Source organism: Gavia stellata, chromosome 2 (genome assembly GCF_030936135.1).
Source record: "Gavia stellata isolate bGavSte3 chromosome 2, bGavSte3.hap2, whole genome shotgun sequence".
NCBI lineage: Eukaryota > Metazoa > Chordata > Aves > Gaviiformes > Gaviidae > Gavia > Gavia stellata.
The window spans coordinates 47,633,851-47,650,759 of NC_082595.1; the positions used below are offsets into that span (position 1 = coordinate 47,633,851).

A 16,909-nucleotide genomic window follows, 5' to 3' on the forward strand; every position below is an offset into this window, starting at 1 on the left:
GGAACCGCCGCCGCCGCCCCGTCCACCTCCCCGCACCGCCTCAGCTGTAGGGGGCGCTGCCGCGCACGGCCTCACCGCACATCCAGGCCCGGGGAAGGGGGCGGTGCGCCCCGGCTGCCACCACGCCCCCTCACCCTCCCTACCGGGGGCGCCGCCGGTGGCGTCGGCAGCGCGACGCAGGGAGGGGGCGGGCCCGCAGGTGGCGGGGGACGCTGTTGGCCCTTTTCCCCGCTAACCCCGCCCCCGGGGGCCTGGCGCTGCTGCCGCCGCCGCTCGCGCAGAGGGGACGGTGACGCTCGGCGCTGGGCGCTCTGTCCCGCCTCCCTCTCCGGGGCGCGCGCTCGCCGGGCGATCGGCGCAGGCGCGGAGGAAGGCGCGCAGGCGCGCCGCTGTGTGGGCGGGAGGGCGTGGCGGGTGGGCGGTTGGTGGGGGGAAGGTGTGAGCAGCCGCTCGCGCGCGGCGGTTGGCTGGGGCGCGCGGCGGCGGCCGGCGGCGGCGTTCCCCCCCCGCCCCACCGCGACCGGCTGCGCGACGCGAGGCAGCCCCGCGCGCTCTCCGCTGCCCCCCCGCCGCCCCGGCCGCCGCTGTTGGATGCGGGGCAGCGGCGGTGCAAGCGCCGCGCGGAGCCGGGGTGTAAGATGGAGGGCCTGACGCTGAGCGAGGCGGAGCAGCGCTACTACTGCGATCTCTTCTCCTACTGCGACACCGAGAGCACCAAGAAGGTGGCGTCCAACGGGCGGGTCCTGGAGCTCTTCCGCGCCGCGCAGCTGCCCAACGACGTGGTCATGCAGGTAGCCGTTGCGGGCCCCCGGGGGGCGGCGGGCCTGGGCACCGCCCCGCCGTTACAGCCCGCGGGGAGACAGCCCCGTTCCGGTGCTGCCGCCCCTCCCCTCCGCCGCCTTCGGCTCGGCCCTCGCCCCCTTGCCCGCCCAGCAGCCCTTTGGTGGGGGTCGTCCCGCCGGCGGTGGCGGGCCAGGGTGGAGAGGCCGGAGCGGGACCCGCCGGGAGACTCGGGAGCTGTTGTCCGGCCCAGGAGCCGGCCACCTGAGCCAGGGCAGGAGGGGAAGGCTGAGCCTCTCCGGCGGAGAGGTGAGGGAAGGGCGGCGGGTGCAGCGAGTTGCAGCGCTGAGCATGCCTGTAGCAGGCCCCCGCTCATGTACTTGTGGGGTCTCTGACTGTAAGGCTAGGAAGGGGCTGTTGATAATCTCTGCTGGCGACGACCAGCAACTGGTAGGAAAGTGTCTTGTTTGCTTTGTGTCGGTAGAGGCCATCCAAAGCGTGAGAACCCCAAAGCGTTTTGGGGATGTGAGGGAAATGTGTCCCACAGTCTGCCGATGAAGAGCAACACGGAAGAAAATCTGGGTTTGTATCGTTGGGTGCTACTGATGCTAATCCACTTCACCTAAGCCGTGCAGTCTCTTTTGGACATCAGTTCCTGGCAGGTATTAACGTAACCTGTAGTCATCAAAACACTTCTAACAAAGAAATATGCAGTGCTAAGAATGACACGGGCCCGTACTTGCAATATGTATGTGCACAGTTTTAGCACTTATTTCCTTGGCCAGGTTACATCTAAAAGGTGTAGCAGTATTACAGAGCTACTGACATAAAAAAGTGAAAGTCTGCTCTGATGTGCTTTGTGTAATTATTTGAGGAAAGTATTCCTAGTGAACCATTCTTATGAAAAGCTATTTGTAATAACTTGCTGCTTCTGCAGTTCCCTCTGTCATTGTTCAACGCTTTCAAGTTTATGTAGTGTTTTGAGCTGCTGTGGGTAAAACTGCATCTAAAAAGCCATGCTGCCTTTTATGCAGTTTCATCCTCAGCCTAGTGAGATAAGCAGCAGCCCTTTTAACAAAGCATTAAAGTTGGTGTAGGCAGAAATACAGTACACAAATTTCAGCATTCTGCAATTTAGTACCAGGTTTCAGGAGAATACTTACATGTAGCTAGGGTTACTGTTGGTGTGTTTTGGGCTCCCAAGAGCAACTTGATTAGTTAAAATGAGTTTAAGCTGCAAAAAAGTGGAAGAGAGCTGAATAAGAAATGCTTCTTACTAGTAAAACTAGGAATCTCTTATTTGATGACTTGCTAGACTGGACTTAATGGTAAGAGAGTCGGCATGCTCAGTATTGTAAGTGAGGTTTCTCAAGGGCCACCCGCTGCTTCTCTTTGTGTGTGGCCAACCAATTTCAGAAGAATCATCTCAAGAAAGTGAATGTTTACATGTTTGTTGTATTTATAATCTATTTTCAATAAAACTTGCCTGGATCACTGTAAAGATAAAGTAGACTAGTGTTAGAGATTTTGTTTTATGCAGGTATTTAGTGCAAGAACTAGGAAAGACTTGGAATTCTGAATACAAGTGGCCAAAGATTGTATCCTTATCTGTTGCAGAGGAGGTCAAGTATTTTCTTGCAAAGTAGATCACATCTGAAGAAGAGAAACTACTTGGGCATCATTCCATGGGTTCTAAATAAGTTAGCTCAAGAAGCAGACCTGGCTTATCGCTGTAGTCATCTCAAGGAAAACCTTGCAGTTAAAATGGCAAACAAGATATTAGATTGCATGAGGAATGAGACTGTAAATAATACAAAGAAAGTCAAAATGCCCTTAGCAGTTTGACCCATTACGAATATCTTGTGCAATCACTGTTGGTCACCTGTAAAGTACCTTGTACTTGCGAGGGAGTGAATCTAGTTGTCTAGTGATTTTATGTTCCCCTTGAAGTAGGGCTGTACCTCAGGTTAACACAGGCATGAATACATTGGGTGGGGGTTCCTCCAAGGGAAATAGCATTTGATGCTTTGGAAGCTCTGACTATGTAACTAAAACCTCAGATGATACAGCTTAAGAAATAAGGAAACCCTGTGAAGGAGATGGAATTTCTTTTGACCACATAGTGCTGTGTTCTTACCCCTTCATTTGAAGCTCATGGGGAAAGGAACTTGATGCAGTTACCCAATGCTTATAAAATCCTCAAATGCAAGTGTAGTACCAGTCATGTGAATGCTAAGTACCTTTGTAGGTGTGCAAAACATAGTACAAAATTACTGCTCTTCAAACTTGCAGGGATCAAGTAGTCCAGAGGAACTACCTCAGAGTTTTGCCTCTTCAGTAGTACAGGTCTGTAGATACCTTTGAATAATTCAGAATAGATTCTCTTGGAAATGAAAAGTGTGTGACAGTTTCATTTTTAGACCCATAACTTGTTTTGCTTGCAAATCTGTTGTTTAAAGGCTGGATACACATGCAACTTTTCCTGCAGAGAGTTATGTTTATGTGAGATTGCTGTCTTGCAACAGGAAAAGTTAATACATGTGACTAATTGTTCCTAATCATTCTCATTTCTGCCTCTAAGGGACACTGTTAGCTGCCTATTAAATGGGAATAAATGAACAAATAGAAGACTGAAACAGTTATAGTTGCTGTATACAAATCATGTGCTCACAAAGCAACAAAACCCTGGAAAACAAAAGCTATATGTCAACTTAATACACATCTACAAAAGGACAGCCTTATTACCAGAACAAAAATACCACAAACTATGTTACAATCTTAACTGCACATGTGAGAACACCAGCCTTTATTGACCCATATTTCTGCCTTTTTGTGCACATCCTTGAAATCAGCATTAAGGTAGATTTGCATAAAACAGTGATTAAAAGTACATGTGTTGGGATAACAAGTCCAACTACTTCACAACAGTTACATGAGTCTTTAAATTGCTCTCAGGGTGTGGTTTCCCACTGCAGCTAAACCCATCTTAAGGTGAGCTGCCACTGAAGGAGGTGGTTCAGTCTTCCCCCTTCCCCCAGCCATGTGCTCTTGCTGCTGCTTCTGCTTGCAAAAGTGCTGGTGCCTGTCTGATGCTGTTGTACACTGGCGTCAGGGGCTATGCAGGCAGAAAATTAATCACAATTTTTTGTTGATTTTAACTCTGTATCACTAACAGTGAGGTTGAATGAATGTCAGTGCTGGCACAAAGAAGGAGGCAGGAAAACCATTTGCTGATGGAGGGGAAGAGGAGAAATTTCCTCTTTCTAGAGTAATTGGGGATTTCAGTTGTGATCTAGCATGGGTTTCACAGTAGCTTAAACCACTAGAAGCTGGAGCTGCCTTACGCTGGCACTGACATTCATTTGAACAGACAGTGAGCTGGTTCAGGGAGCTTGTTCAGCCAAAAGTTAGGGCTTTTTTTCAAGTTATTTTTCACTTGACTCAGCTGCCTGAGCTCGTGGCTCAGTTGCATCTGTGTCTGTGTTTGTATTAGCAAGTAGTATGACACAACACAAGTGATGCTGAGGAGCTGCCACCCACCCTGTACATGTATATCAAAAGCTTTCCTTTGATCAAGTTCTGGCATGGTCCCGAAGACTGAATGTTAGCTGGGATTTATTAGGTGCACTCCTAGAGTGTATCTTCTAGGTTAGCTTCATACAAAAGAAATCTAGTTGCTTATTCGGGAGTGGCTGCACAGTATGAACCAGAGCAGTGAGGGTCATCAGGAGATTGGTTTCAAAGGCACATTTCACATCTGACCTAAAATGCTAATGTAGGCATGCTATTAAAGTCAGTTCTTGGTGTCTGTACTGGTGGTGAAGTTGCTTGTAAAAGCTATGGTCAGCCAAAAAATGTATTGTGTAGTTCATTACTTGTGCATGGGATTAATATAATAGCTGTCCCACTTGTTCAGTTTGTAGAATTCTTATTTAGGTGATTTAATCACAGAAAGTTTTTTTTGAACTTGCACTCTTTTCTTTGATTTTGAATCATAGAAACTTTGCAAGACAAGAAGCAAATCAGCTGTGCATATGATACTCAACTGAAATTAATGAGTCAAGGCATCTTACTTTAAAATACAACATTACTGTAAAACAACAAATATATGAGAATTTGCATGTACTTTCTCTAAAACGAATGAATTGTCATCTTCAGTGTTGGCAATGTACGGCACGTAACCTGACATCTAATTTAGTGTTAGAAAGTCTTTGAAATGACAGATAAATCATACAGTTATGCCCAGTTTCTTTGATTACAATATGCTTTTTGTCATTTCTAAGGAGTCTTTACAGACAGATTAGTTTTGATTGTTCTTGTATCATTGATGGAAAAAATTACTGTCTCTGGTTGTCTGCCTCAACTCTCTGACAGAGTTTGCTGCCTTTGTATGAAAAGTTGTAAGAAAGTGCGTACCTGTGATGCAGCTGCTTCATTGCGAAGTCCAGACTCTTAGCGTAAAGCCTCATTCATCAGCTACAATTTCTGCACTGTGCAGAAAAATGGCTAAGGTGCCTTCTGTTGTTCTTGGGGTGATAGCTTTTGGCAAACAAAGGGAACGGAGAACATGGAATGCTAGTTTCCTCAGATGCCAGAGCTCATCAGTGGCATGCGGTGCAATTATAATTGGAATTATAATCCCCAGGCAGAACAAGGCAAAACAAAATTGCAGGTTCTTGATTTAAAATGTTGGCCTCTTTGTTGGCTATAGAGAGAAAGGGATCTAGGAAAATAAAAACTTGTTCACAGTGATTTTATTGTTGTACTTAGTGTTTCAGTGAATTCTCCTACACAAAGACTACCTATTTATCAAATCAGTAGAATTTACTAAATGCGAACTGCCAATGGAACCTGAGCCAGGGCATGTTTAGGATTACCTGTGTGGTAGAGACATGTAGAAGACTCAACCTTGTTCTGGTTAATTTGCTGAATTTATTATCTTTTCAGAACTGGAGGGGTAAGAAGTTAGAATTCCTTATACACTGCAAATCCCATGCCTTCCTTTCAGCGTTTTGGAGTATATTTAAAAACACATTGCAGTTTCAGATCTTTTAAAAAAATGTATGCTGTATAAAAGCTTTCCTCTCCTAATACTGACCTTTACCTAATCTGCAAACAAGCACAAATTTTAAAAAGAAATCACTTAATTGAATCCAACCCATACATTTTGGGTTTATATTTTTTATTTTAAAGCTTACAGCTTTTCTACATGACATTTTAAAATAAAATTAGTTTAGATTTCTTCTGAGGCAATATTCTCAACAGATCATTATTAATGTATTCTTCCAGTGTAGAAATGTATAACTATAGCATTTTTCTTACTCATTCTTAATATTGTGTTAGCCTGAGCCTCATAAAGTTGATGAGTCTGTAGCCTTTTAGGATTATAATAATATGTAATTTATATATAACATTTGTGTGTAATATTATATGTATTTAAAGGATGTTTGTACATACCTTATGCTGTATGTCAGTTCTTGTTTAGGACATAAGAATTGTTAGAAAGCTGTTGTAAATACAAACAGTGCCTGGATCCACAGTTAAGAATATCCAATTTGTGAATTATGTATTTTTCTCTCTCAAATGTTATTGTAATATTTCTTTCCTCTCAGCTGAGCAGTAGGTTTGTTTTGTTTCTCTGTAATGATGAGATATATAAGCAGTCTACTTTCTGTTAGTGCCAGAAATGGCTCTTAGTCTGCTTTGTATCCTGTGAACTGTGCTTTGAGTTTTCTGCAGAATTCTGGTAAAAACGTTTTTTAATGATGTTACCTTCATAGCAACTATAGTGGGCTGCAAATTGTTTTCTCTGTACAGTTAATTAGAGTAGTCTCATATCTCAGCAGCGTTTAGTCAGAGAACAATCATTGTTTTTGAAACGCAAGGCAGGAAGTTAATGACAAACCTTTAGGGAGTATAGATTAGGTCTATTAGACTTAGATTTGTTTTCAGCTGGTTTATCAGTGTAATTGACTGGCATTCATACTGTGTAGTCACTTATTTCATAATTCTATATGCCAACACAGCACTCAGCTAATTTCAAGTATCGCAGCTCAGCTTTGTTTGAAAACAGTTTATTTTTTTCTTTTTAAATTTGCTGTCAGATGACAGCAGGGATGATTAATATCCATTCTGACATGACCGGATAGAATTCTAAAATTACTCAGAAATATCAGGGCCTTTGGCAAATGCAGCTGTCTTAGAATCAAGTTAGTTGTACAAAATTATGTGTTGTAAACATGATCTTTTTCCTGTAAAGAAGATTCTTTTCTATTAGAAGTTGTGAGCACTTCACCCACTGTCTGTAAAAAATTGCAAACATGCCTTCATTTTAATCTAATCTTCAATAAATACTACTGCAGGTAATGTGAAATTGTAGGACTTTTCTGGCAGTCTCTATGACTTTTCAATTATATTTGCTAGCTTTCAAAATATTAGTCCTTACAGACAAGTTTCACACCTACCAGGTCATAAATATTTGTCGTTTAGATTAGTCCTTCTTGTAGAATTCCTAGACTTCAAATTGGAGTTCTGCTCTTTGCTTAAACGAGTTTGAAGTCAGAAGTGAGTGTGGGAGCAATATGTTGACTACCAGATTTTTCTCTCTGGAGTTCCAGTAACAATTAGTGTAAGAATATATTTCCAATTTGTGCTTTTTTCTTTACCATTTCTTTAGACCATAGGGATACTGGTAAGCCAGTGGTGTCATTTTTTTCTAAACTTACTGAGTTGGTGACCATGTGTTTTACTTGCTTGCTTTTCCAACTGGGCTTGATGTCTAAAGAGTTAAATTATCCCCTGCACTTGTTATACAAAAAACACATTATAACTTAGGCATGCCTGTCTGTGTATAGGAACTGTGTTTTGATAGATTAAAGGACTTGGAAAAGATGACGGTCTGACCTGAATTTCTGGAATGATTGACTTCTGACATCTAAAATGCTCCTGCAATATGGTAACAGAGCAATTAGTAGACTCGGTTTCAAATACCTCTTTCAAATTCAGTAGTCCCAGAAAAGGGTGACCACAACCAAGCTGTGTAAAATGTAGCATTAGGTGCTTACTCCTGCTTCAGACTATTAGTTGTGAATGTTGTAGAAAGATCCGTTCTTACTGCAATGGTGTGTATGACTTGTTTTTTCTGAATTAAAATGTCTTAAATCATTAAGACCTAGTGGTAGCAGCTCTATTCTGAGTTTGAAATGTAGCTCTGTAAACATGCAGTTTTTAAAATTTTAACTGAGGTTTGTTTAAACTTTGGTAGACACATTGTTAAGACTTGTAAAGGCCTTACTGGGACTAGAGCAGTGCAAAGCTAAGTAACTAATTAACACTGGTCAGATTGATGCTCAGAGGAAAACAGATTGAGATGGGAAAGCAGTGTAAATTAATGAGCACAGTAGCTTCAAGTAGACTTGTATGGAAGTGCTCAGGAATAACAAGATCAGATCTGAGCAGTCCTATTTGACCAGGCCACAATACGACCACTAATTCTGGGATCAGAGAATGCCTTAATCTTAATTTTTCATTAGCAAAAAGCTGGAACCTTGTTCTCATTCTTTGAGGCTTTTCTGTCTTACGTTTGTTCTGGCATAGTGATGAAAGGTGATGTGTGGAGAAAATATTAAAATCAAAAAAGAAAATAATTATTAGCAAGGAATATCAATCACTGGAACGCTTCAATTATAAAGGAGGTCTGGAAGGAATCAAAACGTCTATATAAATACTGCTCTCTTCATCATTTAGTGCTTAAGTAGAAGTTTTGCGGGAAAAATGTTCAGCTTAATGCTGCATGGCAGGAGCATCCACAGTTACAACATCCACGTGACCTCCCTTGCGCTATTTGTTATTGGAGTAATAATTTGAAATACTAAATATGTTATTGATGTAAAATATCTCTGCCTGCTGAAGCTAGATGCTTTCTTGGTGTTTATATGGATACTTTGGCTGCTACCATTTGTTCCAGAAAATACAATCACTTGAGTGTTATAGAATCATCCTGGAGTCTCAAAGTGTCACAGACTGGCTCAGGCATTGAGAGTTCTTGCTAAAGTATGTTTCTTCATCTCCTGTTGCTTGAACTCTTTGTGGCACCACCAGGAGAAAGGAGACACCCTTGTTTTGAGTGCAATTCTTATCAGCTTGATACGTGAATGTATCTTTCCTTTCTAAGGAGGGTTTCTTTGGGCAAGGCAAAGAAGTTGGAGTTCCAAGTGCTCTTGATGTGACATTCTGTTCGGTTGCCTCATCTCAACCTTTTCTGCTCCTCTTAAGTGCAAAACATAAAACTTTCTTGAGGCTGCAGCCTTACAAGAAGTTTAGGGTCAAATGAACAAACTTGCTACCAGCCACATATTCCTAGGTATCTTGTAGCTGCTGAGGTGTTCATTGGTTGTACAGTAGACAGATTCAGTTTATTAAAAGAGCAGATAACTAACACAGCAACTTTTGGTGGCTTACTGAGTGGAGTAATCATACTGTGTGATCAGATAGATGAGCAACAGCAAGTGCTCAGGAATGGGGAACTGTGCAGCTGAGAGCAGAGGAGAGAGGGGCTATTTAGGTTAAGCAGTAATATAAAATTGCATAGGAAGAGGAGGCAGGTATGTGGAGTATCTCCTTTTAAAAAACCTCTCTTTATGCATCAAGAATAAAAAATGGTTCTTGTAGGTCCTCAGGCTGTCTTTTGCTGCTTCAGATTTTTTTTATTTCCAGTTCTTCTTGCTGCTTTATTACCATTACTGCTCGTAAGGTACCTTTCTCATGAGCACCTACTCTGCCAGATGAACATCAGTAGAGAGAATCTTAATGCAAGCAAAGAGCAACTCTGCCTTGAGGTCTTCCAGCTATGACTTTTTACTTGGGAGGATAGTAGTTGCTTTCTAAGTGAGTGTTCATCTGGCTGTCTGGATTTTCCTTTGTTGGTGCTATTGAACATGTCAGAAGGGAATATGCTTATTTATTCTGTCCTCTTTTTGAGGGTATTTGGCAATAATTTGTTATAGTTGAGCAGGACAGTCTATGGCTCCAAATCTTTGGGGAAATGGCCCCTCTAAATCAGCATCTTGAACTTTTTTGTAGTTGCATGTGGGGTGCACCTGCCTCATCTTTGTGGATTGATTGATGGTGGTTACCATGTACTACCAAATCAAGAAGGGAACCACTGACCTCTAAAGAGCTGTGGAGCTCTGCATAAGAGGCTCTGCAGGTATGATTCATGTGTATGGCTTGTAACAGCTTTTGCAGGAGCTGTTAGCAAGACCACAAACTTTGATTGCAAATGGAAAAGTCAAAGCTACTGTATTAGGAAGTGTCTTTGATAAGTGAGGCTAATCCACCATGAACATACGTGTTACCAGGAATAATAGGAGATGCTGCAGACCACTTTTGGAATGGGTTGAAGTTAGGAATGACCTAAAATACAACTAGTTCAAAGAGTGCTGCAGTAGGTGAAAATTCTGTGAGTATTTGTGTGTGCGTGTGGTGTTCAACATATTCACTTGTTAAGATACGTATTTATTATGTGCATCTGTCATAAATCAGAGTTTTAAATTTTCAGTGCTTTTTGTCTGCTGCTTTTCTATTAACACAGTGAAAGCATGACTCCAGATCTGCCAACCGTTACTTAGGGAGTGGACATCTTTGTAAAACAGATCCCAAAGTACGGGCGCAGAATCATTCCTCTGAGGCTTAAAATACTGGGTCATTTTTTGACCAGCTAATTATTTCTGATGTGATTAATTCTGAAATTTCATTTGATTGAAACATATGTATGTTTGAACCTGAAATGACCTGTGGAATGGGAAAGTTTAGTTCTAAGTGTCTATAAAGAACTAATTGTCAGAGCCGATGAGTAGTTTTTTCTTCCTGTTGGTGTTTTAGCAGTCTGCTTCCACTGTGGATACCTGCAGTGTGAAAATCAAGGGCGGAGAAGTATTAGGAGAGGCTCAGACAGTAGGAGACTCTAAATTAAAGTTCATTGCAGAGAGCGTGTGTTATCTTGGAAGTCCTCCAATACTATTGGTTTTATTTCTTTAAAGGCCTGTGTTCTGAAGCCAGGTTTGTGGCATTGACTGAGCTCCATCTTTGTGGGTCAGTAAGACTTAAAAGGAAGACCTTGCTATTTGTTATGCAACAAAGTACAACAATGTTCCAAATATACCCTGTGCCTGGGAATTCTTAGTATCAACTAATTAAGTATATTTACTACTATGCTTCTTAAGTATCTAAGATAAATTTATGTATTAGAGGTAATAATATACTTGCTGTTCAGCACATGGACATTGCCTACTTCACACTTAGTGAATTAAATATAGCAATTCTTAATATCCTTCATAAAAGCATTTTGCAAATTATGTTTGGATAGGTTTAAGGCTGTTTAAATGTTTGTCATATAGTGCTAATAGTGCTGAAACATAGAATTCAGAACAATACTTTGACTGTTTCTTTTAGTGGCTTTTTTGTCTTCAGTTTTTTTCTTGTGTGCCACCATGTGCCAAGGTTTGTGGAGCCTTGCGGAGAACTAGGTCAGAGACTTGACTTGGTTAAAAATAACTCATCAAAAGAAAGATCTTTGTCAGTTCTCTGTCTTGTTCCTGCTACGCAGTGCTGTTGTCAACTGTTGCATCTGAGAAGCTACCTGTCAAGGGAGATTTTTCTGAAGAAAAGTTAAAAATCCTCGATGAATAACTAATCAGTATTGCTTTGTCCAGTTGATGATAGATGAGAGACTGTAGTTAGAAAACTGTGTCAGTCTATGGTCTGCAATTAGTGAGACAGACTGAGAGAAATGAAGTGACAGGAGTTGATCTATTGAACAGTGGTTGCAGAATAACAAGATTAGAAGGTAACTGATTGTGAGGAAAGAAATGTGTTCAGTCTAGGAAAAAAGCATGAAGGAAGTTTTCGTAGGTATTTGGTATGTAGTGATGGTCATGCTTTTTTCTGCTACAGTAGCAATGATTAAGAAATATTCTTCTACTTCCCTTATACATCCCCAGACTATATTACACTCTAGAGATATGGTAAATTTTTGTTGTAGCTGAGGTCAGTGGATTACATGACTTCAGGAGAGCACCTTTGTAGGACAGCATATTCTAGTACCCAATTTGAGGCTGTATTCCAATAAACTTTTAATTTGGAAAACATCCTGTCATATTTGTTTGCTTGCAAAGAGCTTAGAATTCTCATCAATGAATTGCTGCGCATGGGATACAGAAATAACATTGTTGACATGATAATGTTTTTCATTTTAAACTGTGAATCAAAATTGATCTGTATTCAGTTACATTTTTATTATCTTTTTAATTTTTTAGCTTTTTAAAATTTATTGCTTGCTTTTCATGAAAAGGTTATTGTCAAGATGCACATAAACTCAAAAATCGTGTACTAAACACTGAAGCACAAGTATATTCATATGGTCTGGTTTAACTCAAGTTTGTATCAAATATTGTAAAATGAATGCGAAAACTTGTTTTGCACCTCTGGTCCATGGTTTATATGATATTGTTCCTGATGATTGTTTCATTTAAACGTAAGGGGAAACTTTCTTACTGTAAGTGTGATCAAACATTGGAAGAGTTTGCTCAGAGGGGTTGTAGAGTCTCCCTCCTTGGATATACTCAAAATCCACCTGGGCATGGTCCTAAGCAACCTGCTGTAGCTGAGGCTGCTTTGAGCAGTGGGAGTGGAGTGGATGATCTCCAGAGGACCTTTCCAAGCTCAACTATTCTGTGATTCTATGTAGGGTTTCTTTGTGTTTATTTAGGGGGGGGGGGGGGGGAAAGTCTTACACCAACAATACAAACATGAAAATTCCTGCCAAGTCACAGTAAGACTACTAGAATACCTCAAATTAAGAATGTGTTAATAAAATCAGGACCAAAATGTATATTCTGAATCCCAGTTCTTCTTTTTTGCTTCATATCAATATGTGATATTTTTTGAAAATTTTTTTTAGTGGATAGACTTGTGTTTAATGTCATAGTTCAGATGAGGTGATACAAAAGGTCCTCCTTTGAGTTTGTTCACTCCTCTCTCCTGTCAGCATAAACGATGTGTGTTGTAACTTCCAGCCTTCATAAGTTGCCTTAAAGTCTTGCCTCTTACCACCCTCTGGTATGGAACAGTAGGTACTTCAGTAAAGTCTCTCCAAGCAGATGAAGTATTTTTATCTCTACTGTGTAGGTGGCATACATGTTGCTTCATTTATTGTTTTGCCATTGAAGTCATCCCTGCTTAAATACTGTTGTACTTTTGCATGAATAGTGTTTACAGATAATGGGCTTGATTTGCCTTGTAGAAGAACCTGGGGGCAAGGAGCCTGTGATATTTTGGAAGACTCTTCCAGAGAGGTTTTCTGAGTTCTGGGAAGTGTGTTTCACCACATTTGATAGAGATGTGATTGATTCCACTTCACCTGGAATTTTTAAAGGTTCTCAAGTCTTAGTTTTTTTGGTTCACAAACCTTTCCAAGTTCAAGGACCTCTTATTTGAAACCTGTAAGAGTTCTAGAAGGTATGTGTTTGAAATGGTGCCCTTTGTCAACATACGGCTTCCTGTGCATGTCTGATCGGTGCCAACTCCTGATACTGTTGATGCTACTGTTAATTCTTTGCAGTATGATGACTGAGTGTGCAATTTCATAATTTACAGCTACTGCACTGAAGTTTTTTTCTTTTATATCAACAGCTTCCAGCAATTCTGGAGCTTCACAGAGTTGTTGGCCTTAATCTGGTTAATTGCAGTAGTGTGACCTCAGGATCTTCATATCTAAGGAGATGAAAACAGTCATGGAACATTTTGTCTTGAAGATGGCTCTGCATTCCTTGAAGAGTTTAAGGAAATTCCTTGCCCTCTCTCTTCCTAAGAAGATGAAAGCCCCAAACACAAATCTCGGACAACCAATCCCTTGATTATTTTTTTATTATTATTCCCCCACCCCCCCGCCCCAATCAGTATAGTTATTACCTGTTGAATGTTTAAATCCTCCTTCAAGGAGATTATAGGTAGGTTGTTTTGGGCATGCTGTCAGTCAGCTGAGGAGTCTCCACTAGATGTTTGCATTTAACGATTTTACTCAACCTTCTTCAGTCATGTTTCTAATTGGGTTATATTCTGTGTTTGAAATAGAGGACTCCTTTAGCTAGTTATGGGTGGATTTGACAGCTACTTGTTCAGCAACATAAGGGCATTCTTTTTTGTTGGTTGGGGTTTTTTTTGTATCCTTAGCTTTTTCCTTTTCTTGATACTTACATCCGGCGTATTTTGTACATTTATATTTATTTACTTTGAATCATGCTTGTCTTTGCTTTCTACTACTTATCTGCCATGGTAGCTTAATTATTAATTCAGTTTTTCACTGAAGGTTTTTTCAATCTGGCAGTACTGACTAGCTCCAAACAAGATAATTTCTAGTCCAGCACTGGCTTTGAAATTGCCCAAAGCCATTACTGGCTGATGATTCCATAGGGTCCAAATGATTGCTTCCTTTCAAAAGAAGGTTTTCCACAGTCTGCTCAGTTATTCATCTGCAATGCTAGGCCACTGGATCCGCAAGCTTTTTCTGTGTTAGGGGTGGTAAAGTACATGGATGTTCATCAGTCTTCCAGGACACAGTGCTTTAAAGGAATTGCACTTGCTGTCACGCTGGTTTCAATTGCTAGTTGTCACTTGAATCTCCACTGCTTCAGTTCTGCCAGTTATTTAAACTTAGTGTAATTATTTTTGGCATTAGATTGGGTACAGGCAATTTACTTTAGATGTTGATGCCTTAAAGTTTTTATTGTTTGAATTGTCACCTGTCAATTTAGACTCACTTCTTTCCTCGTGGCACTTTTTGTAGTCCAACTAACCTATTGAAACTAATGTATTGTATTCAACTGTATTGAATTATTTTCTTTTACTTAATGAGCTTTAGAAAGTGCCCTGACTTCTGTCCAGATATCATGCTGCAGAAATACTATAATGGGAAAATACAAATAACACAGGTGCTGTAGGACTATGTGGGAGGTGTAATGCAGACATAGCCAAGTGATTTAATGCAGCTAGCTTCTGTCCAGCAGGATTTGAGCTGCATGCACAGCCCTAGACCTGCTGATCCTCTTGGGACTTCTTTGGGACTAAGCGTTTGTCAACTTCCCACACCTTCCTGTGACAGGTTTTACAACAGCTTATTTTCATGAGGTCCTAGAATCCTGGTGCTTGGTAAGGAAATACCCAAGCAGCTTTTTGTTGAGCCATATCTAGCTCAGCTGTCATTAATAAACCCATCCTTTTGCTTGATTGTACAGAGTTACCAAAGTCTATTTCCTGTTTCGGCAGTGCTGAAGCATACAGGCTAACTCCTCATAGATCATTTGGTTCAGTTGCTGCTGTGTGAAAATGTAGTTGACTTTTTCAGTTGGAACTTGCCTGCAAGCAGACTGCCCTTCAGAACTGTGTCCTCTGAAAGCTGGGAAACCTTTCAGCACAGCTTTCTTTAAGCCCAGTAACAGTCCATCCAAGTAGTTAGGAAAATGAGCAGATGTGTCAAGAGACTGGATCTGCCAAAGGGGGAACTTATGACTGAGCTCTGGTGGGAAGGGTGAGGAGAGAAATTAGAGCCCATGGATGTACATGAGGCTGAGATTCTCAGTGCCTTCTCTGCATTGATCTTCACAGACAAGGTCTCATGGGCCTTTGTGCCTGGAGATAGGATTGAAGGAGGAGAGAAACTAGTAGTAGTACAAGAAGCTTGATGGATCTCTTGAGGCTGAGAGGGCTAGCTAATGTCATTGCAAGTCAACTTTCTCTTTGAATAGTTGTGGAGATCAGGGGTGGGCCTCAGTGACTGGAGAAAGACAATTTGCAGCCATCTTCAGGAAGGGCAGGAAGGTTGATTTGGGGAACTGCAGGCTGGTCAGCTGCACTTTGGTCCCTGAGAAATTGTGGAGCAAAACTGCTTGGAAGCCATTTCTAGGCCTATGAAGGTGAAAACAGTAATTAGGATTAGCAGGCATGGATTTACCAAGGGTACTTGTCAACCAGATTGCCTGCTGGGATGGAAAGACTTGAACTGTGGTTGGGGAGAGAAAAGCAGTGATGTCCTCTACCTTGACTTCAACAAGGCTTTCGCCACGGTGTCCAAAAGCATCTTTGTGTCTCACTTGGAACATTACAGTCTAGATGAGGGTGCTAGGTAGATAAAAAGACAGTCTGTATCGTTGAGCTCAGAGAGTCTCATTTGGGATGTGTCATGCTTAGTATCTTATCAGGGACCTGGTACAAGCAGGACTGCACCCTCAGCAAATTTGCAGGTCTTCGATGTGGGGGGATGTGCAGTCAGTATGTTTGAATACACGGCTGCTGTCTGGAGGGACCAAAATTTCTCAAAAGTCATAACAAAAGACAAAATCACCTTTCTGTTTTATATAACACCAGGAGAAGAAAAGGGAATAAACTAACACCAATTCTTTGTTGTATTTCTTAAATGGAACAGCATCTGTGGCATTGTTTGGAGAACCTGGAGTTCTGCATTCTCCTTCGGTGCTGAAATCCGTGCATATGTGTGGATACTTCTTTGTGTTCTGAATGAATGCTTTAGAGGTTTGTCTTAAAAGTTGAACTATAGCAAGCCTGTGTCAGAAAAGGCTGGAAGGTGTCATTTGCAATTGTCTAGCTTTTTCACTTATAAATTCTAACGTTGTCACTGAAATTTTTCAGGCAGAAATTTGGGGGCAGACCATTTCTCTAACTTGATCAGTAAGACACTGTTCAATTTTGTCTGAGAATTATTTGAAAATCTTCATTTCGTGTTTCTGGATTACATCTGACAATATAATACTAAAAATGTTGAATGCTATTCCTTTTCTGTTGCAGCTACTGAAGACAGACAATATAGCTGCTAATGGAATAGCTAATAGTGACATAGGATGTTTATTATGTGCTTTCTTGGTGGTTTTGGGGGGATTTTTTGTTTGGTTTTGTTTTAAAGGAACATGACACCAGTTACTCTCTCTTACTGTGTCCCGCATCAACTCTGTAGAACCTCTAAAGCCTAGGTGAAAGAAAGGGTGGATAATTGGGAAAAACTTAAGTTTTAGACTTGGTGCTTTTGCTGGTTGTGAGGAATCACGTACTCTGACTCAGG

At 41.3% G+C, this 16,909-nt stretch overlaps 1 protein-coding gene across 5 annotated transcripts in view; it reads left to right on the plus strand.

The window, feature by feature from the left end:
* Positions 1-638: 638 nt before the first annotated feature.
* The window catches only part of REPS1 (RALBP1 associated Eps domain containing 1), a 70,217-nt gene continuing 53,946 nt past the window's right edge, over positions 639-16,909 (plus strand). For 4 of the 5 annotated variants that reach the window (XM_059828555.1, XM_059828562.1, XM_059828571.1 and 1 more), the window contains exon 1: positions 639-791. In XM_059828555.1, coding sequence (XP_059684538.1) covers positions 639-791 — 153 coding nt within the window. The remainder of the gene's footprint in view (positions 792-16,909) is intronic. The other variant, XM_059828583.1, reaches the window with a different exon arrangement.